The sequence below is a fragment of the Eupeodes corollae genome, chromosome 3 (assembly GCF_945859685.1).
Source record: "Eupeodes corollae chromosome 3, idEupCoro1.1, whole genome shotgun sequence".
NCBI lineage: Eukaryota > Metazoa > Arthropoda > Insecta > Diptera > Syrphidae > Eupeodes > Eupeodes corollae.
The window spans coordinates 10,137,631-10,161,129 of NC_079149.1; the positions used below are offsets into that span (position 1 = coordinate 10,137,631).

The 23,499-nt window shown below is 38.1% G+C and overlaps 1 protein-coding gene across 2 annotated transcripts; it reads left to right on the forward strand.

Annotated features, from left to right (window-relative positions):
* Positions 1-4,737: 4,737 nt before the first annotated feature.
* On the forward strand, positions 4,738-22,572 carry LOC129950857 (DCN1-like protein 3). Of its 2 annotated transcripts, none has more exons than XM_056062778.1 (5): positions 4,738-5,269; positions 15,414-16,158; positions 16,238-16,366; positions 16,427-16,769; positions 21,994-22,572. In XM_056062778.1, the coding sequence occupies exons 2-5, from the start codon at positions 16,005-16,007 to the stop codon at positions 22,367-22,369; spliced, it is 1,002 nt and encodes a 333-aa protein (XP_055918753.1). In that variant the 5' UTR covers positions 4,738-5,269; positions 15,414-16,004; the 3' UTR covers positions 22,370-22,572. The 2 variants fall into 2 exon arrangements, with proteins under 2 accessions (XP_055918753.1, XP_055918754.1); XM_056062779.1 differs by having other exon boundaries at positions 16,244-16,366.
* The last annotated feature ends 927 nt before the right edge of the window (positions 22,573-23,499 follow it).

The following is a 23,499-nucleotide window of genomic DNA, read 5'->3' on the forward strand; positions in this document are numbered from 1 at the left end:
TAACTGTGATATTGTGGTTCCAACTAGCGACAAGGGGAAATGAGCAGTTTCCTGGTAGCGAAATTTCAGGTTTTTACCATGCCAATTGACGATATACATAAAACCGTTCGTTTTTTTCTTCGAAATCCCACAAAAGACCTTACTTACTTACTTACTTAAGGTGGCGCTACAGTCCGGGGCGGACCTGGGCCTCAACCAACAAGCTACTCCAGCCAGCTCGGTCCCTAGCTAGCTGTCTCCAGTTTCGCACGCCAAGTTGGTTGAGGTCCTCTCCCACCTGGGTGCGCCACCTGAGTCGCGGTCTTCCTCTACTGCGCCGTCCCTCGGGATTGGATTCGAATACCTTCCGGGCTGGAGCGTTGATGTCCACCCGCTCTACATGACCTAGCCATCTAAGCCGTTGGACTTTGATTCTGATAACTAGGTCAGTGTCGCTGTACAGCCCGTACAGCTCGTCGTTATATCTTCTCCTCCATTCTCCATCTATGCGTACGGGACCAAATATCGCCCGAAGAATTTTTCTCTCGAAGCATCCTAAGACGCTCTCATCTTTCTTTGACAGGGTTCAGGCCTCAGCGACATAAATGAGAACTGGGATGATGAGTGTCTTATAGATGGTGATTTTACATGCTCGAGAGAGGACTTTACTTCTCAATTGCCTTCTAAGTCAAAAGAAGCAGCGATTTGCAAGAGTTATTCTTCGTTTGATTTCAGCGCTGGTGTCGTTGTCTGCATTAATAGCGGTGCCTAGGTAGACAAAGTCCTTAACTACCTCAAAGTTATAGCTGTCCATGGTGACGTTTTGTCCAAGCCGTCGTCGTTCAGTGTCCTTTTTTGATGAAAGCATATACTTGGTCTTGCCCTCATTGACCACTAAACCCATCTTCTTCGCTTCCGTCGCAATGCTCAAAAACGGTCCAGTGACATGATCTTCCAATTATATCAATATCATCTGCATATCAGAGTAATTGGATGAACCTTTGGAAGATTGTGCCTCTGGTGTTGACGGTTGAGTTTTGCACAATTCCTTCCAGAACGATGTGGAAAAAGGTGCATGACAGTGCATCACCTTGTCTAAAACCCTTTTTTTACATCAAATGCATCGGTAGGATCTTTTCCGACCTTGATGGAGCAGCGTGCATTCTCCATCGTCATTCTGCACAAACGGATAAGTTTGACAGGGATGCCAAAACTAGACATTGCTCGGTAGAGCTCTTCCCTATAGATGCTGTCATACGCGGCTTTAAAATCGATAAAGAGATGGTGGGTATCGATTTGAAGCTCCTGGGTTTTTTCCAAGATCTGCCGTAGTGAGAATATTTGGTCGATAGTGGACTTTCCTGGTCTGAAGCCACACTGATAAGGACCAATCAGGTTGTTGACGAATGGCTTCAGACGTTCACATAATACGGCAGAGAGGATCTTATACGCAATGTTAAGGAGACTGATGCCTCTGTAGTTGGCGCAGTTTAGAGGGTCTCCTTTCTTATGTATCGGGCACACTATGCTGAGATTCCACTCATCGGGCATGCTTTCTTCCGACCATATTTTGCAGATGAGTTGGTGCATGATCCCTACCAAATCATTGCCTGTTGCTTTGAATAGTTCGGCAGCGATGCCGTCAGCTCCAGCAGCTTTGTTTGACTTAAGTTTAGATATAGCTATCTTCACTTCGTCAAGGTCGGGTAGGCGGAATTGTTGATCTGCGTCGCCGAGGTTGAGTGGTTCTATCTCCCTTACAGCGGAATTCGGTTCGTCATCGCCGTTATTTAATTTGGAGAAGTGATCTTTCCATATTCTCAGCATCGACTGTGGTTCTACTACGATGTTCCTTTGATCGTCTTTACAGGCTTCGGTTCGTGGCTGGTACCCTTGGGAGGTTTTTTTTACCTTTTGGTAAAATTTACGAACCTCATTCCTGTTGTGACATCCCTCTATCTCCTCGATCTCGCGCTCTCATGCTCTCTTTTTTTCCGTCTAAGAAGCCGGTGTTCCTCTCTCCTCTTCTGCTCATAGAGCTCGCGAGCAGCTCTCGTCCTTTTGTGCAGCGCCGTTTTGTATGCCTCTTGTTTCGCTGCGTGAGCTTGCCAGCATTCGTCGTCAAACCAGGGGTTTCGCTGTGGTGGCCGTCTGAAACCTAGCACTTCAGAGGCGGCATCTCTGATGGCTGCAAGGCAATGATGCCACTGGTTTTCAATGCTTAATGCAGGAAGCATAGGACTCCTTAGGAGGTTATTAGGGACTCGATTGGAAAAGGACATGGCAGTCTCTTGTGATTGTAGCCGTCTAACGTCGAAAATTCTCACAGTACTTCCTTGTTTTGGCTTGGATCGGGATATCCGTAGCCGTACCTTGGCTACAACAAGGTAGTGGTCCGAGTCAATGTTGGCCTCTCGGAATGTTCGGATATCCTGGATACTGGAGAAGTGTCGTGCGTCGATCGCAATGTGGTCAATCTCGTTGACGGTTGATTGATCAGGAGATTTCCATGTCCCCTTGTGGATATTAAGATGCGTGAACTGCGTACTAGCTACCAGAACGTGTCGCTCCGCAGCGAAATCGACCAGCCTGAATCCGTTGTCGGAGGTAGTGTCGTGCAGGATGTATCTCCCGATTATGCCACCAAAGGTGTCTTCTCTTCCTAGCTTGGCATTAAAATCTCGTAAGACAATTTTAATGTCATAGCCAGGGCACTGCTCATATGTCTTGTCCAAGAGCTTGAAGAATATATCTTTGGTGTCTTCATCTTTCTCCTCTGTTGGGGCATGCGCGCATATTAGGCTTATGTTGGCGAATTTAGCCTTGATGCGGTTTGTCGTGATGCGCTCGCTCACACTGTTGAAACTCAAGACTTTTTGCCTGAGCCTAGTTCCAACAACAAATCCACACCCAAATAGACGCTGTCTGTGTTCTCGGTAGCAGTCGCCGTAGTAGATATCGCAGACCTTGGTTATGCAAATAATCTCGGAACAATATCCTAGCCGAGATGTACCTAAATCTGGTCAATATTTCCGAGGTGAATGATATTATGTTTCACACTCAATGATGAACTTAATTTTCCATCAAAAATATTGACTGTGCTGTGCTGTGCTGAAGAATTAATGACATTGTAAAGGAAAAGATCTATATCCCTTTAGTAAAGAAATAAACTTATTGGCCTGGAAGTCACAAAAGAAAAGTAATAGATAGGGATCCACTTTTAGCTGTCATTGTTTTTGATAATTGACACTAATCATTGGTGTGTTTTTGACAGATTGGCTATAGCACCATTTCCTGATTAAAATCAAGCTTTTCGTGGGATAAGAATTGATCATTTCTTTACTTCACAAACCGACAGGTGGAAAGGCAAAGAAAATGGGACGATTTTCGTTCCAAATTATGAAATCAAAAATCAGCTGGTCACTGTCAATGATTATTCACATTTGAACGAATATTCGTTCATTATGAAATTTCTTTCACACTGTTGTTGTTTATTCGTCACTACAGACAGTCCAAAAATGACTAGAATGTTTTTTTTTTAATTTTAAACACGGGCGATTATTTTATTCGTTGAAGTGCAAACTCTATTCGCGTTCCACATACCATCCACACTGCAACGAATAAATTGTTCGCGCGCAACATAACCTCCAAATGATGCCACTCTTTTTTTGTTTTTGCGTGAAAGATCATGGAAAATATGGAGAAAAGTGTAATTCAATTCGTCGCTGTCTGCGAATAGAAATAAGGCCCATGTGAAAGAAAAGTCAAAATATGCGAACATCCACAGTTTGCAATTCGTAGCTCATGTGCAAGATGCTTTAAAGCACTATTCACATGAGCAAGACCAACGAATGAACGAAGATTCGTCGATTTTGACATTTCTTTCACATGAAAGTTTTTAATTCGTCGCGAATCTAGTTTGACATTTGTTTTTTTTTTTTGTGTTTATCATTATTGTGTTTTGTTTTGAAAACAAACGATTGAAAAAATGCGGTCGAAGCTAAACAAGAAAAAGATGTCATGTGCATCCATTTAATGCAAATCGGAAAATTGAAGGAAAAGAAGAATGATTTTTTTAGGATAAGTACGCGCGATTATTTTATTCGTTGACAGTGTGGATAATGTGGAACGCGAATAAATTTTGACAGTTCGTTTCAACTACATTTTTTTTCGCGATAAATAAATTTGTTTTCTTAAATTTATTAATAGTAAAGTTTGCATCATAAATCAAATAGAAACTAATATTACTACCGTTATGTTAAGAATTTGTGTGGAAATATGTCTTCAAACGTATATAAACTCACATTTTATAATTCTTTCGTCGTTCGTTGGTTGCGCTCATGTCAATACTGCTTAAGGTGCATTCAAAAGCACATTTATTCAACCATTCGTAGATCCCAGGACCCAGAAATAAAGAAGACATCATTGCAAAAACGCTGCATAGACACGCTTCAAAAATATTATTTTAAGCAGTCCCTGATATTCATAATAAAACCCTGTTTCTGTAATCTCGCTTGATTTTTTACAATTTCTGAAAAAAAAATATTTTTAAGCGAACAGATTTATATTATAACATTTACAAATAAATCTCTCTAATTTATTAGTGAGTGCAGAGAACAAGTTTAAACAAAGAGACACTTGGCTTCACTTTTATCCAAAAATAAAGAATATCTTGAACATTACTGTACCACCCACAAAACTCACACACACACAAAGAAAAACATACAAATTATAACTCAACGTCAAATAAGCAGTTGGCCAACCTGGTCCTGGTTCTTCTTGCAATTTTCTTGTGTTTTCATTATTTTTACATTCAATTGTAATTTTTATTACAAAGAATTCTGTCTCGTCAGCCGTATGGCAGTTTTGTGCTTAATCCGATAAATTTCCCAGACTATAGAAGTGTTTATTTACTCAATTAAAAAAATAACTATGGAAAAATGCAGCTAATAAACAATTAAAAAAGTGCGTTCGCCAAGCCCCAAGAGTCTTAGTCTCAGACTCAGTGTTGATCAATTGCAGTGTTCTGTGGCCCTCCGTCTCCCCCTTTAATTAAATCCCCCGCAAAACAAGGCTACAAAATCATCGAATCAAGTGCAAGTGCTAGTGCTGCAGAAAGTTAAAGATTTTTAAAGCTTAAATCAAAAGCAAGACCAAAAGAGCAAAAGCAACAGAAGTTCAATCATCAATTATGCCCCTAAAAGTGCTCCTTTCGACGAAGAAGAAGACACCCCGCAGAGTTTACTTTGGGAAACATGAAAACATTAAATATTGATTCGATTGTAAAAATGTAAGCCCAGTAATTTGTGTAGAATCTAAGAAAATAGAACTAAACTTTTGGTATTAAACAGAAATTTTAAGTACGAATTAAGTGAAATAGAATAGAGTCGGGAATCTAAAAAAGTTCTTTTATATTTGATTTGATTTTGGGGAACCTTGATTTTTGATTTGTACACCAGTCTATTGGCGTGTGTCTTCGTCGTCGTGATTATGTTTATATTATCATTAAGTTAATCCTTGTTTCTTTGTTGGACTCGTTCAAGTTTGAGGTCAATCATTTACATAGATGCAGGTACTTGAATTATCTTTTGGAACTGGGCCTGGGTCTGGGTTTATGGCTGGCTTTTTTTATTCTTTTTTTTGTTGGTCTTGCTTGGTCCATTTTATGAATTCTTGTCTCGCACATTTTGGTTTTCTTGTTGGAAGAACTGCTGATTCTTTTTTTTACGACTTTATCGTCGCCAATTAGACTCATTCAGTCATTGTCACTTTTGTCAGTCGTGAGAATCGTCGCGTCGTATGAGTAAATAAAAAGCACCGAATTCAAAGTGTAGTGTGGTGTGGTTTGATGTGTGCAGGCGGCGACGGTGACGACGACGACGACGACAGTGAGAGTTGAGTGACCCTATTTTTATTTTTTGTTTTGTTGTTAACGCAGTTATTGAACTTCTAAGATCATTAAAACAATTATTCCTCCATTTTAAGCTTAGTCCAATTTTTGTTTTGAATGTTCTTGTAAATTCATTGTCTCCAAACAGTGTGAGTTTATCCCAAAAGACAAGAGTTCAGAGGTCATCAGAATCCAATGTACAGATTGTCGTTAAACTAAATTAATAGCTAACTTTTTCGGACCAGTGAAACGATTGACTTTTTTCTATTTGAATCAACCTCAATAAGAACGTAATTTATTTCCAATTCAATTGTTTTCCAAAGCTGCGATGGGTTTTGATAGCCTCTTTTCAAATCAAACTCCAAAATCAGTCTATCAGGTAACTTTTTAGAGGTATTACTTTATAAAATGTTTAAATGCAAAACTTATGATGATAACAAAATTCATAAAGTAGTTTATTTTATAGGTAGAAGTCGGGTTTTTCAAATCTATAATCCCAATCTTCAAAGTTAATTTTAAATATTTATGCTATTTAAAACGTAACAAACTTACTTACTTAAGGTGGCGGTACAGTCCGGGCGGATTTGGGCCTTAATATGCATGCGTCTACAACCAACTCGGTTCCTAGCTGGCTGTGTCCAGTTTCGCACGCTTAGTTGGTTAAGGTCTTCTCCCATCTGCGTCCACAACCCAAGTCGCAATCTTCCTCTACGGCGGGATTGGATTCGAAGACCTTCCGGGCAGGAGCGTTAATGACCATTCGCTCTACATGACCCAACAATCTAAGTCGTTGGACTTTTATTGTTTTAACCAGGTCAGTTTACAGCGCGTACAGTTTGTCGTTGTATCTTATCCTGCACTCTTGATCTATGCAGACGGGTCCAAAAATTAACCTAAGATTTTTTCTCTCGAAGCATCCTAAGACGCTCTCATTTTTCTTTGACAAGGTTCAGGATTCAGTGTCACAAATGAGAACTTGGATAATGAGTGTCTTATAGATTTTAGGTGATTTTAGAAGCTCGAGAGAAGAATTTACTACTCAATTGCCTTCTAAATCCAAAGAAACAGCTATTTGCAAGAGTTACTCTTCGTTTGATTTCAGCGCTGGTGTAGTTGTCTGAATTTAAAGCGGTGCCTAGGTAGACAAAGAACTCTAATACCTCAAAGTTATAGCTGCTCATGGTGAGGTTAGTCCAAGACGTCGTCGTTCAACGTGATTTTTTGACGACAGCATATACTTGGTCTTGCCCTCATAGACCACTAAACCCATCTTCTCCGCTTCCTTCGCAATGCTCAAAAACGGTCCACTGACATCACGCTTGAAGTCTTCCAATTATGGCAATATCAATATTGTGCCTCTAGTTTTGACAGTTGAGTTGTGCACAGCATGATTTTTTTTTATAATAAGAACACACTCAAGGGTATATTGCTACCACTATTATGCAGAGGCACAGTGTGAGCACTAGGAAGAGGAGAGAGGGTTTAAAAGGAGATGTCGGTGTACATTGGTTTTGAATTGCTGAATATTGCACTGACTATTAAACACAGAATGTAGCAAGGCATTCCACATTCGCGTAGTACGGCTGAAGAACGAATCTCTGTTTTTGACAGTACGGCCGAAGTTGGGCTTGAGGGTATAGTGATGAGCATTCCTAGAAGCGCGAGTATTAGGGTTGAACTGTTTAAGGATAGGAATGCAACTATCTATTTCACTAGAGCATAAGCCGTTAAAATAACGGTAAAAAAGGGTCAGACAAGAGCCCTTACGACGATGTTCAAGCGAAGTAAATGAACTTATGATGATATTATCATCTATCAAGAAGCTTAAGTAAGTTGCAGGAGCACCAGCCCAGAGATGGGAGTTATACTCAAGCTTTCAACGTATATAAGTCTTGTATATAACAGCCAGATCAGAAGGAGTGAAATATAAAAATGAAAAAGAGTGTTGGAGATAAAACAGAGCCCTGGGGCACACCAGCATTTATGTTATGGTTTTCACACTAGAATCTATCCAATACAACTTGAATTGAACGATTCGAAAGGTAATTACTAATCCAATGAAGCAGGGATTCATGAAAACCGAAAGAACGCATTTTCGATAAGAGAGCTGATGCCAAACCTATCAAATGCTTTTGAAAATCAAGTGCAATAATCTTACTTTCTCCAAAAAGGTATAAAGATTTGCTCCACTGTTCGGTGAGATGAACCATAAGATCACCAGTGGACCTATTGCTACGAAAGCCATATTTTCGGTCATTAAGAAGCTTTCGATCTTCGAGATATTTCTTGAGCTGATAATTAATCAGCGTTTCCATAACCTTGGAAAGAAGGGACCTAAATGCAATCGGTCGGTAGTTAGAATAGGCTGGACAAATGCGGTTTTGAATCCGCTCGGAACGAGACCTAAGGAAAGGAGTAGGAAAGATGAAAAAGCTTACGCAGTGGTTTTGCCAGCGTAGAAGAATTGGCGGCTGTTAATTTTCAATTGAAACCAAGTTCTGTTAAATTATATATATGGAAATAGTTTATTTGAACTAAACAGTTGAACAATTTGAATAAGAATAATAATTAGTTTGAGAAAATAATAAATTGAGTAATTAGGAAAGAAATGAAGATATGTTAAAATTAAGTAAAGTGAAAATATTCAAAGTATAAATTGTATTAAGTTGTTATTTCTAACACTCCTCTTCAACTTAATAACATTTAAGTTTGTGAATTCTTGATGAAAATACTTTTACTAACGCAATTAAGCTTGTCACGAAGTTTGATGAACTGGAGCTTTGGAAGTGGTTTTGTAAGGATATCTGCTATTTGATTTTTTGTATTGATGTATTTTATAGTGAACATTTGTTTTTCATACAAATCACGAACGAAGTTATATTTAATATCAACATGCTTAAGTCTTTTATGCTCCCACTTAGAGAGTAGATGAATTACTGATTGATTGTCCTCGAATATCAAAGGTAAAACGTCGTCGCTGATAATTTGTATTTCTTCTAAAAAGTTTTTAATCCAAATTAATTCGGCTGTTGCTGATGCTAAAGCAACATATTCAGCTTCAGTTGAAGAGAGTGAAACTGAAGTTTGTCTTTTGGTAGTCCAAAAGATGACATTACCGAAGGTCTTGACAAGAAAACCAGATGTTGATTTGCGATCCTTTTCACTTCCAAAATCTGCATCGACGTAACATGTCAAGGGTGCGTCTTCTTCTTCTTCTTTTATAAACTGTAAGCCAAAGTCGATGGTTCCTTTTATGTATCGCAGTATCCTTTTGAGACCTTTCCAACGCATTTCATTTTGTTCGTGCTGATATCTACTAAAGTAATTTACAGCTATACTTAAGTCGGGTCTTGTAGCTAACATCCCGAACATTAAACATCCAACGAGTTCACGGTAAGGTTTTGTATCTTGAATTTTGTCGACTTCGTTAGAAGAGATAAAGGTGGTTTCCATAGGTATATCCGTAGGGTTCGAGTCTTGCATATTAAAACGATCAAGAATTCTTATAAAATAGATTTGTTGATTCAAATGAAGGCCTCTGTTGGTGCGCTCGATGCTTATTCCTAAGAATGTTTTTGGCGTTCCCAAATCCTTTTGGACATTTGTCGAGTTCTGATCGTTTAAAGTTGATTTCTGTTAAGAAGCTGTCAATCGTTTTGTTCCATGCTCGAGGTGCTTGCTTCAAACCGTAGAGAGCTTTCTTAAGTTTACAAACCGAGCCATTTTTGCTTTCAAAACCATCTGGAATTTTCATAAATACGTCCTCTTCAAGCTCACCGTGCAAAAATGCGTTTTTGACATCCATATGACAAGTTAAGAGATCTTCCTTTACGATAATAGACAAAAGAATTCTTAGAGTTGTTAGTCTAGCAACTGGAGCGTAGGTTTCTTTGTAGTCGTATCCTTCTCTCTGAGCACAGCCTTTAACAACTAATCTTGCCTTATACCTTTCAACGTTTCCGTTTTCATCTCTTTTCAGACGAAAAACCCATTTATTATTTATTAATCGTGTGTGCTTGGGAGTGTTGCAAAGCTCTCATGTTTTGTTTTTAAGCAAAGCTGACATTTCTTCATTTACCGCTTGAAACCATTCTTCTTTATCGTTTCTAGAATTAATTTCATCATAAGATTCTGGTACGTCTTCTATAAATGATTCAGCATGAAAGGCCATAATTGCGTAATCTTCTAGATATCTTGGCGTGCTGGTAATTCTATTAGATCGACGAGGCTGATCCAATGTTTTTTCAATTTGTTCGTTGTCATTTCTAACTTGAGTTTCAGTTCCACTTTCAGAGTCTTGTATATTTTGTTTTTCTAATTCAGTTTGTTCGTCATATTCTAAAATTTCATTTTCCGTTGCAGTCCAATTATTACTACTGTTACAAGTTTCGAAGGAAAATTTCATTTCATCGAATACAACGTCATGGCCAAGAATAATTTTATGATTTAGTGGGTCCCAAAGTTTGTAGCCGTTGGGGCAATAACCAACAAAAAAACATTTTTTGGATCGAGAATCAAATTTACTTTGCAGGAGTTGCTTTGGAATCTTCAAATATGCAACACAACCAAAAATCTTGATTTTCGAATATTTTATTTTTTCGCCGAACCACAGTTCGGCTGGAATTTTATTTTTAAGTGATGATGTTGGACTTCTGTTTATTAAGTAAACGGCTGTTTGAACAGCTTCAGACCAAAGAGTTTTGCCGAGTTTGCAGTTGAGCATCATGCATCTTGCTTTATCCAGGATGGTCCGATTCATCCGCTCGGCTACTCCATTCTGTTGGGGTGTATATCTTATTGTGAATTCAAAATGAATACCCTTTTGTTCGAAAAAATCTTTTATCTCTCTTGAAATATATTCACTGCCATTATCGCACCGAAAACGACTTAACTTCAAATTAAAATGAGCTGTTGCCATGGCCTCGAAAATTTTAAAATATTTGAAAACTTCTGTTTTTGACTTCATAGGATAGCTAACTGTGAGATGTGTGTAGTCGTCGATAAATGTAATTATGTATTTCATTTCGTTATAAGATACGGGGTTTATAGGACCTATGACATCACTATGTATAAGTTGCAGTGGTCGTGATGCTTTGTTTCTTTCTTGATTATGTGGTAAACTACTTTGCTTACCTTCAATACAAATACCACATGTCTCTTTGGAAAAACTTAAAACATCTATATTTATTTCGTTCGTATGTTTTTGAAGTTTCTTGATGTCATCAGCGTTGAGATGACCCATTCTCTTATGCGAAATTTCATAGCTACTGTCATTTGCGCTCAGAAGAGCCGTGGAGGTTTTTCGGAAAGTTATTTGGTACAATCCAGTTGGACTTCGATGTGCAATTGCAACTGTTCGATTATTCTTGGAAATCACTCCGCATCCATTTTCAAATTTTATGCAATAACCGTTCATTTCTAATTTTCTTACCGAAAGAAGATTGTATTCGAGGTTCGGAACAGAAAGAACATTTTTTACGGTAATCAAATGTTCTTTATCGTTAACGAAGCTTGACAATTGAATGTCTCCAACTTTATCTGCTGTTAAATAAGTTCCAGATTTTGCAACTTTTATTTTGGTCGGTTCATGAATTTTTTTAATGTTTGATAGAGAGATGTTGCTATTCACCAGGTGTTCCGATGCACCTGAGTCCAGAAAACAGTGTACGTGATGATCGAAATCATCTGCAATTGATGCCGAAAAGCAATAACCGTCTTCATTGCTTTGACTAATATTTTCTGTGACTAAATGGGCCGAATTTTGATTTTTGTATTTTAAGTCGTTCGCTCTCTTTCTACAAACTGCTATTTTGTGGCCAACTTTTCCACAATAATTGCATTTGAATGGAAAACGACCTTGTGCTTCGTTCATAAACTTATTTTGATGTGAAACAAACGCTGTTGAAGACACAGGTTCTTCTCGTTTTAGTTTTTGCGAGTTTCGATTCTTCATCTTGCAATCTATTCTTTACAAAAGATATAGTAAGAGACTCACCTGAGAGAGTTTCAATTGCTGTAACTACATTGTTGAATTCCGATGGCATAGTAAGTAGCAGGTGACATACAATATCGAGTTCTTCTACCTTTGCTCCTGTTGATCTCAATTCGCGAATAAGTTTGTCAAAACTAACGAAATGGTTTGCAAGAGTATCATTTCTTGGATTAAATTTTATGCTGAGAAGAGATTTTCTAATTAATAGTTGACTGGCAATTCCTTTTCGTTCAAATGTATCACATAGAGTCTTCCATACATCGAATGCTGTTTCTTTATATTTTGCGTACTCTAAGTGACTGTCAGCCAATTTTTGAACTAGTTGAGATTTGCATTTTCGGTCTTTCTTCTTATGAGCAGCTAATTCTTTCCCTTTTTGAAGGCGAATAGCTTCTGTGTCTTCGGTTTGAAATTTAACTTTTTCTTGATAAGGTTCACTGGTATATTCAAGTAGCTCTAATTCGTCCAATAATGTTTCTATACGGAATTTCCAATTATTAAACCCAGTTCCATCAAAAAGTGGAATTTTGAATTTTTCTAAGTCGTCATTCATCATGAGCTGGAAATGTATATACGTATACTCTGAGTAGTTCTCTAAAATTTCTTATTTAAATTTTGGGTCCTGGGCCCATAACCTGTTAATTTTCAATTGAAACCAAGTTCTGTTAAATTATATATATGGAAATAGTTTATTTGAACTAAACAGTTGAACAATTTGAATAAGAATAATAATTAGTTTGAGAAAATAATAAATTGAGTAATTAGGAAAGAAATGAAGATATGTTAAAATTAAGTAAAGTGAAAATATTCAAAGTATAAATTGTATTAAGTTGTTATTTCTAACAGCGGCGAAATCAAAATCTAATGAAAGCAGCGAAATGTGGCTTCGGTATGATAAAGCTTTTGATATGTAAAGATCAATGTGTAGCAGAGCATCGGAACAACCTCTCTTAGATTTAAAAGCAACTTGGTTGGTGCTTATTAATTGTTTGGTTTCTAAAAACCTTAGATATGCACGGAATTAATGAAATGGGACAATAACCTTCTATACAGTCTATTGGTTTGTTGGGTTTTGGTAGTGGATTAGATTGGCTACTTTCCAAGTCTGCGGGATGATACCGGTGTTAAGTATTTCATATCAGAGCTCTGTTTTTAATTGCACTTATACCATTATAAAGAACAACAAAACTTTTTAGAATTGAAGAGAAGTTAAGAAAAGAACATGAATTACATTTCCAGAAAATATTAGTTTGTTAATGAAGTAAAGTCACATTCTTCAATTTCAGTAAATTCTCTATGAAAAAGTCGACCACAGTAATATCCGCACTCGATGTAAAGCTTTTAACGTTTAATGATTTGGTTACCTTTAGCACAAGTTTTTAACATAATAGATTTGGATTCACATCTGACTGCGAGAGAAGTTAGTCTACGACTTAATCCCATCGAGCATTATGATGCTATTAGATTAGAATATTACAGTAATTGCGAAAGCTCAAGACGCCAGCAGTTTACGTTGTATGCATCTCTCTCACTCAAGGGAAGCGGATGTATATGATTGCGGCTTATGCGGCTGGAGCTCCCCAGGTTACTTACTTTGATTTAGAACTCGCGATTAATTTTAGGGAGCTAAAACTGGTCTTGGAAGAAAACTATTTCATCTTGGCCGGTAATTTGAACGCAAAACATGAAGATTGGGGAAATCAACATAGTAATCCCAGAGGTAGCCATCGTCAAAAAAGTGGAGGCGGTATGAGCTGCTTTCCAGCAAGTGTACAAGATGAATGTTAGCATTCGCCTCAACGACAACCTGGAAAACAGAGGCCTACTTAATCACTTTTACCTTCGAAATGATATGACACAATGGCGATCTGAGAACCGCGGTTTCATGCGGTTCAATTAAGATTACTTGGCAAACGGTACTAAGACCCTTGTTAGTGACAAACGTTGAGCTTCAGCTCATCTTCAATTCAATAAAAAAATAAAAGTCAGCAGATGTCGATGGTATATCAACGTTGTACTAAGATATTTACCGATGGAGGCAATTGATATTTACAACTCCAATCCGTCAAATCTTCGGTCGATAAGTCTTCTTCCGAGCATAAGCGAAGTTTTCGAAAAGATCATCAATAGGGTTCTGACTAAGTGGGCTGCGGACAACAACATAATTCCGGATAAACAGTTCGGGTTCAAGGCGGGTGATGACACGATTCATGCTGCGTCTAAACTCGTTTCTGATATCCAATGGAATAAATCAAAACAACAATGCACAGATGCTGTTCTGGTTGATTTGAAAAAGGCCTTTGACACCGTATGGTTAGAGGGTCTTTGCCTAAAACTGAGCAGGCTTGGCAAAAGCAAGCCATTGTTGTATACACTTTATGATATGCTTAAAGGTAGAAAGTGGCAATGTAACTTCTACCACAACATTCTCAATTACAAATGGTCTTCAACAGGGAGCGGTGAATTCGCCAATTTTCTTCAGCATTTACACCAGCGATCTGATAGGTAGTCTTACAAAGACAATTGCGTACGCCGACGATCTAATTGCGTACAGAACGGCCCGAAAGGTTGAGGTTATTCGAATTCTCTTGCAGCGTGATTTCGACAAGATTCAGCGTATTGCGACGACTGGAAACTGAAAATAAATGTTCAGAAGTCAGAGACAATTCTGCTCCGGACTCCGTTGGCTAGAGCCAGGGCCAGAGGAGCCTTCGCTCTGACGAAACGGCTGTTTTTTAGCAGTCAGCTTGACTTGAAGGTAATTTGCTACATGGCCATGAGGGCCAATGATCGTTTATGGTTGTCCCGTGTGGTTCAACGTTGCCCCTTACCAGATGGAGAAGTTTCGGGTGTTCGAGCGGCAGTGTTTACGGCACTGTACCGGCTTACATCGAACAGCCAAATCTTCTTACGTGCATTTCTATTCCACCGAGGTCCTATACAACGGGGCTCGAATCAACAGAATTGACAATTTCGTGATAAAACTCGTTCAAGGTCACATTGCAAGAGCTATGTCTTCGACCAACAATTTATTTTCGGACCGTTCTATCCGAACGACGAGTATTTTAAAAGTGCACAATTGAGCGGCTTCATTCCACCAGAGGCATTCCTCTTTTTAGATGGATGCGGTCTGATACAGAATTGATTGGCAGTTCAGACGACGAACCGTGGATAGGCGACTCCTGTACAATCAGGACGTCGTCATGGCACAAGGCGGAGCAAAGCTCCTTCGGTTCAGTAGGGCTGTGTCCGAACGGGACCGAACTGATAGGGTGAAGCAGGAGAACCAGTTTTGGTGGTGGGTAGTCGGGATGGGGTTTTAAGCCTCGGCCGGATTACATACTTGTTTTATAGTTTTAGAGTTTAGTTTTAAGTAGAATAGTCATTTTGACACAAAAACAAAATAATTACAAACAAAAAAATAGGGCCGTATGGGAATATAACAGTATTTGTCCGGCTTTTAAAATTAAAAGAAAAATATTTTCCTCCAAAAATTATCAAAAAATTTCTCAAACTAAAAATGTCTAACTTTTTTTTAAATTTTGTTTTCAGGTTCAATTGTTTGGATTTCCATCATAAGCTGTTTCTTAACAACCAGTGCCAATTTTACATATTTACTTAATTTTTAAACCAAATTTGCTGCCTCTCTAAATTGTTAAATTAGTTAGTTCTTTTTAAAGCAATATTTTGGGCCAATAAACCTGCAAACCTCAACACAACACAAAACAACTCATCCGTCTTTCCCAACTCATCATTCACGTCGTCATATCGAGGCAACTTAATGATCTCACATCTTCTCTCTTACTTACCTCGGTAATTGAAAAATCAAAGGCAGCAAAATCTCATCTCACTTTAAATCATACAAAATCGTTATGTTGATAAAACGCAAAGTAATTCAATTCATTAAAACACAATCTAAAATTTGTATTTGCTCATTTTTCATGGAATATAGTTTCGAATACTTCGAACTTTTGGTTTAAACAAAACAAAATACTTAGAAAATAATTAACCAAATAAAAAGAAACAAAAACAAACTGCTCGATTACCAACAATAGACAACTAGAACAAAATAAATCATTAAACAGAAAGTTAGTTTCTGTTTATTTATTTCTTGACAACAATTTATTACATTGGCTTAATATTATGGGTAATTGCCTACAATGTTTCCAATCATCTGATCATTCGGGCTCGGCGATAGTAACACAGTCTGCACATTGCCAAATGACAAATATCGACAGCTGTGGACGGGCCGCGGGAAGTGCAATCGATCGCAGTACATACAGTGATCGTCCAGGAGGTGATTACATATATTTTATTATCTATAAATTGTTTTTTTTGGAACTTCTTATGACATGACACTTTCTCATTTCATTTAGAAACAGATGAATTGCTGTCTCCTAGTCCTTTAATGGCCAACAACAGTGATACTAAGCGTAGTAGTTTTAAGAAATCGATAGTTTTATTAAACGGAAATGCCAATAACATAGGTGATATTATAACAACAGGTAAGTTTTAAGCTTTGCAGAATTCTCAATTATCAATTATTAATTGAATTTGAATTTTAGTTCTTCCCCTTGCAGTAAAAGAATCGCATGAAGTCTCAGACAACACGCTTAATTTATTATTCGAAGAGTACAAAGACCCCTACGAAGATGCGATCCTTTCAGATGGCATTGAGCGTCTCTGTCGAGATTTATGCTATCAGCCAGATGAATTTCCAATATTAGTTCTGGCCTGGTGTTTAGATGCATCGCAAATGTGTCGTTTTACAAAAATGGAATTCATCGAAGGATTACATAAAATGTCAGCCGATACAATCGATACAATTCGCTTAAGACTGGAACAAACAATTGAGTTGATGAAAACCGATTCGGAGATGTTTAAACAACTTTATCGTTTTACATTTAGGTAAGTTCATGATAAAAGGGTGTTTTTCTTGGAGGTATACAGGTTTAAAATGAAATAAAACAAAGATGAATTATTTTTATTTTGCATTGGGATGAAATTTATTTAACCTTCTCAAAAGCTGCTAAGAATCTTATATATCATATTTATCGACAGCCAAGTAGCAATCGAGGTTATATCTGTTATTGTCACAAAGTCAAGACCTGTTACAGGAATGCCGTAAGGGGTTTCGTTTAATTTATCAACACGGTTACTCTCTGTTGGGTCCCAGGACACCTTCACTTGACGGTAATGGTATTAATGATATACACGCCAATAGAGCGAGAAAATGAAAAAAATCCACTAAAGTTTTATTGAAATCGCAACCACCTTGCAGAGGTTCTAGGAATCTATGGCCAAAGAAACATAATTCCATTTGCAACTAGGTATGCCTCAGCTGTCCTTAATAACAGGTATACTGATGGCTCACAACTCATTGGGCATCAACATGAACAAAATGGGTATCGGCTCATCTGATTTATGTAACGGATGTGAGGACAAAGAGACGGAGGAAGATACCTTACACTTTCTATGCGAATGCCCAAGTCTACCCAAAAGAATATTGACAATATTAGGAAATTAATTTTTGACGACTTGTGCGACGTCTTGTACTTGCCACCTAGAGACTTTCTTCAATTTTCCCAGAAATCAGGAAGGTTGAGCGATTCGCTCTCAACCTAAATCCTCATCATTTCCCTTTCCTATGGAGCACAATGGATTAAAATTGTACGATTTTGGAGGCCGATTCACGAGTCCGCATCCTTAACGTTAAACTATCATCGGAAAAAATCAGTGTGGCTTCATCCCAGGCAAATCAAAAACCGATTAGATGTTTACTCTTAGACGGGCGATGTAAAAATGTATATAAAAATGTGTTTATAGACTTTAAGGCCGCCTACGATAGCATTGTTGGGATTAAACTATAAACCACCATCAGAGAATTTGGCATCCCAAATAAATTGATGCACGTTGATCATCAACAATATAGCAAGCCAAGTTAAAATAGCCGGATTTTGAGAATGGATTCCGACAAGGGGAAAGTTTGACCTGCCTCCCATTTAATCTGGGAGAAAGCAATTCGTGACTCTGAAAAGTTAACAAAAGGTACCATCGACAGCAGATCCAGCCAGATACTGGCTTACGCAGACGACATTGACATAATCGGGAGAATAAGTAAAGGAAAAAGAAAGTACATGGTTACGTCGATTGCAAGAAGAACAATTGGGCAAACTATCATGGTAGCGGAGCATGAATTTGAAGTAATGGTAGGAAGGTAGGTAGAAATGGCGATCTCAAGGCAGCCTAGCCTGAGATCCAATTAGCGCTGTAGTGCGCCGTTTTGATACCAAAAACTCGTTTGACCTGTGATTGAAAGGGACAGATTTATAGAGAAGCTTCATAGCGATTATGTTAGAGCCCTTTTGTCGCATTGAGAAAAAAGATTAGGTCTCTAATCTTTGTCTAAGATAGCTCATCAAGTTCGTGAAAGAATGCTTTACCAAATTATTTCATTCTAGTGTTTGCCAAAGCAGGACATTTGCAGAGGAAATGGACTATCGTTTCACTTTCTCTTTGGCCACTACAACTACGGCAAAAGGTGTTGTAGAAAATACCCAACTTCTCCGCATGAACTCCTATAGGCCAATGTCCGGTACAATCGCAACAATCCTGGCTATGTCTTGCCTTGGCCTGCACAGAAGATCGTTTTATAGGTGGGCCATATCTTCCTAGATATAATGCATTCGGGTAAATTGCTCTACCTTCGGTTTGATTCCGTTTGGTAGATAGAAAAGATTTTACCCTTCATAGCGCCACGAGGAATGTTAACCATTTCCGCAAGTGAGCTATAAAGGGCCGATCCTTGCCTGGCTAGCTCGTCAGCCCGTTCATTTCCCACGATACCACTTTGGCCCGGAACCCAGATCAGAGTGACACCGAGGTTAATATTCAGGCTCGCAAGCTCATCGTGACATTGCTGGACCAATTTAGATGAGGATATGGCCGAGTTAATGGCTTTGACAGCTGCCTGACTGTCTGTAAAGATAGCCGCATTTCGGTTTTGGTTTGGGCTTTGTTTAAGTATCTTATCTTACATCTTACATGCCTCCTTATTGCCAGCAGTTCAGCCTGAAAAACGCTAGCAAAGTCAGGAAGCTTAAAAGATTTAGCTACATTTAGGGACTCAGAAAAGATCCCAGAACCAACTCCGCACTCCATTTTTGAGCCGTCAGTAAAGATGGTTGTGTCGAAACGATGTCACCCTCCCAATCTTCTCTGGATGGAAAAATAACCTTAAAACCCTTACTAAGGCTCAAAGTAGGAGTGCAGTAGTCAGTGTCTACCGGTTTTGACAACCAGCTGTTTGATTCCTTCAGCCTAATAGCGCTGCAGGAAACTATGTATTTAATAAAAAGGTCGATTGGTAAAAGATCCAAAATAACGTTCAAGGCGTTCGTTGGGCAAGTACGCATGGCCCCTGTGGTGCCCACGCAAGCTGTTCTCTGAACCTTCTTTAGCTTATCAATATTATATGCTTTGCTAGGAGCAGGCCATTACACAATCGACCCATATGTTAAGATTGGACGTACTACAGCTGTGTACATCCGCATAGGCTACCGCCTTCACTCCACATCTCTTTAATTTAACGAGAATTTTATCCATGACCAAAAGCCATAGAAGAGGCGAGAGGACACCACCCTGGGGTGTTCGCCTACTCACGTGTTTTGTTGCGATTGTATTGCCTAGAGTAGCTCGAATCTTCCTACCACTGAGCATAGAAATAATCCATTCTCGAATGAAGCGATTCTTCTATGGATTCTGTTAGGACGTAGTTAAAGGCACCTTCTATGTCTAGGAACGTGGCAAGAGTAAATTCTTTATAATGGAGTGTTTGTTCTACAGTACGCACTACCTCATGAAGGGCAGTCTCCGTAGATTTGCCCTTAAGATAAGCATGCTGAGAACTTTCGAGAGGTCGTCCAACTAAAATTTCTCTAATATGGTAATCAAGAATGCGCTCCAAGGTTGTAAGCACAAAAGCTTATTGGTCTGAAATCCTTCGCAGATTCGTGACCTCGCCTGCCCACTTTCGGGATAAAAACTACTTTGACCTGTCTCCACAACATGGGCACATGTTTGAGAAGGAGACATCCTTTGAAAATTTGTTGCAGCCATGGAGCTGCCACATCATGCCACTTTTGAAGCATAACTAGCAGTATGCCATCCATGCCTGGGGATTTATATGGAGAAAAAGTATTGATGGCCCACAAAATATTTTCTCTGGTTATAACGGAATTGACTTGATCCACATGAGCTACGTTTAGCTCTGTGGTTTCAAGCGGTTCGGGGTTATCACTCTCGCAACCCGGAAAGTGCGTCTTCATCAGTAGCTCAAGAGATTCGCTGGAGGGGCTGTCCAGGTTCCATCAGGTTTTTTTAGAAATGAAGGATTACAATGTTCCTTCGATAAAACTTAGTTTGGAATTGGAATTAGCAATTTGTCTGAATTTCGTCCAGTCAGTTCTTTTGGGATTTCTGTAAGGCGGAGGGTTTTTCGACTCAAAATTAATTGGAAACAGAATCCAATTGTGATCCGAAAACAAATTCAAAGGGGAAACTCTCCAATTCTCCACTAATAAATTACGTTTGTTTACTAAAGAAACATCAAGCACATCCTCCCATCCATCATAATTTTCCGAGCTCGGAAAGACGAAAGTGGGAGTATTGCCTCTGTTACAAATGGTCTTATTATTTGCAATAATAAAATCAAAAAGTGACTCACCTCGTTCGTTGATCTCAGAACTTCCCCAAAGAGTATGCCGAGCATTTGCGTCGCCTCCAATCAAAAGGTTTGCCTTTTTGATTTTAGCTTCGGTTATGATTTTGCACACCTCCTCCGGAGGTGATGGTGCATTATAGGCAGAGTAAAAAGAGGCCAACAGCAAACCCTGTGTATTCTTACCTTCAAATCTGACAACGATTAGATTGGGAGTGCTAAAATTTGGACATAAAAAACCTTTTCAATATTTCTTAGCTAAAATACAAGTTCTGGGATTACCTTGGTCTTGATCTGCGGTTTTATAAAAGAGGTCGTATTAGTTGTCTTAAAGTAATGCAATCCTTCAAATACCTTGGGTCAATAGTAGCAACTGATAACAACTTACATAAAAGAAGAAACACGTGGGTGCTCAAAGCCAACAGAGACCTTAATTCAGTCTGTCGAAAGCTTTTTAAATCCAGAAACCTTACTTTAACTTCTAACCTCCTGCTGTACAGGAAAATGGTTCTACCAGTACTCACATAAGAATCCGAGATCTGGGAAATGGTACTTTGACCACTTAGGCGGGAATTATGGGCTCTTATGTGAGGAAGGTCGAGTCTAGAGACGCTACAATCAAAAGCTGTATGCAATCTATATCGAAGCTGAATTTGTGACAACAATTAAGCTCGGCAGACTCCGGTGGCCTGTACACATAGTTTGTACGAGGAACCATCTCAGAAAGTACTTTGCAGTACATTTTATGGTAAGTGACAACGAGCGTGGCATGACCATGCTGGTTAGATGGGGTAGACCAGGACGCCTTGGAGCAACTTGTGCCGTCAAATAGAGACCAGGATAAATGGAGCAACTTGTTGTATGAGGCTAGGACCGGATCCCAGTTGTCGAGCCGATAATGATGATGATTCTAACTTGAAACCATGCGGTTAACAAACGTTTCCTTTAAAAAATTGTGGCTGAGGAGCTGTGTGACACGTTACGCCGGCTTGTTAAAACCACAGCTCCTGTTCATCATGTTTGTTCAATTGTCAGTATTGGCTTTAACGTCCCATCATCGTTTAGAGAAGTCCAGACCAATTATTCCGCCAACCTATAAAGCGCAACAAACAGTTGGCTTTTGTGATTGTACCGGTGTCTCATCATACACTTGAGGATTATCATCACTCCAAAACTTAGCTGCTTCATCGCTAAACAAAATTCACTTACGATAATTGGGATCAATGCCAAACCGTTATCATGTAGCTCAAATTCTAAAAATGCCAAACCAAACTAAAAATAAATCATTTGACAGCTGACAAAATAACTGCCAGTTAAGTTGTCTTGTTTTATACCTCTAAAAAACACCCTTTTATAGATTTTATATTTATAGAACTACAATAATATTATCTTGTTTTTTTTTTCTTATTTTAGATTTGGCTTAGAACCAGATCATCGTATTCTATCTCTAGACATGGCAATCATATTATGGCGTTTAGTCTTTACACTGCACAAGCCCGAGTTGCTCGATCGCTGGTTGTTTTTTCTGGAACAACATCCCAACATCCGAGGCATACCCAAAGATACATGGAATATGTTCCTTAATTTCTCCGAACAATGTGATATTAACAACTACGACGACACAGAAGCATGGCCTAGTTTGTTTGATGATTTCGTTGATTATGAAAAATCACGACTGAATGCAGCTTCTTCCGATCAAAGCAATAAACCCGAGGACGACGACAATGCCAACAATAATAATGATTTGAGCCATCATCGCAATCGTAAGACATCCATTGATGTTTCATAGTACTAGTTCTAGAGCTAGCCTTCAACTGATACTAATGATGATTCTCAGTGCCGCCATTTCTAACACATAAGTTCAATCCCGTATTAATTTTATTTTTTTTATTAACAATTTAAGCTCTACAATCAAAGTCGATATAGAATAGTGCATATTTTAAATTTGTCGCCGTGCGTTTTTCTTTTCTTTGCGATCGTACTTAGAAGAGAGTGTTTTATTTGTGTGCCCTTCCATTTATGATTGCAAAAATGCTTGATCTTAGAAAACTACCAATGCGTTAACATTCCCAAAAAGTTATTGCCCGTCGATATTTTTGTTTCGCTTAAAAACAAAGAAAATTTTACAAACAAAAAAACCAAACGGTTGGAATAACAAAAATTGAATACACAAAAATGCCTTAAAAATTTAGAACAGAAAAACAAAATTAATTACTCTACAGCATCATGTATTTTCGAATATAAAATATAAACAAATTATAAATTAAGGTAAATTCCTTTTTAAATATAAAAAAAAAACAAAACACAATTAAAGATTCACAGACGACTCGTTAACATGACACAATTCTTGCGCAAACAAAATATTGATTTTATTTTTTAATGATTGTTGTGATACTGATATATATATATAAAAACAAATTAACAAACAAAACGATAAAAATATCCTCTTAATATTTTAATGAAATTTATTTTATAATCCTATCTCGAAGAATTATATTAAAAAAACTAAAAAAACTAAGAGCGACCCTAAAAGCAGAGAGATGATCATTCAAATTCAAAGACAAAATATTATTGTCTCTGCCGCACTCATGCTACGCTCATTAAAGCTCCTCATTAATTAAAAACAAAAAACATATTTATATTTGTATTTATTATAGTTAAACATAACATTTAAATAAAACAAAAAAAGGTTTCTCATCTCAGCAAGTAGTTTGTCGTTTTCAATGTCGCTTCAGTTCAAATGCGAAAAAACAAACTAACATTTTTAACGAACACAAACTACGACCTAAAATGAAAGAGCTTTTTTTTAAATATATAAAATGCATTAATTAAATTGAAAGACTTCTTTGGTAAACACAAGAAAATATAATAATTAATATTAAATTGCTTAGTGAATTTTTTGTTTAGTGTCTAAACTTA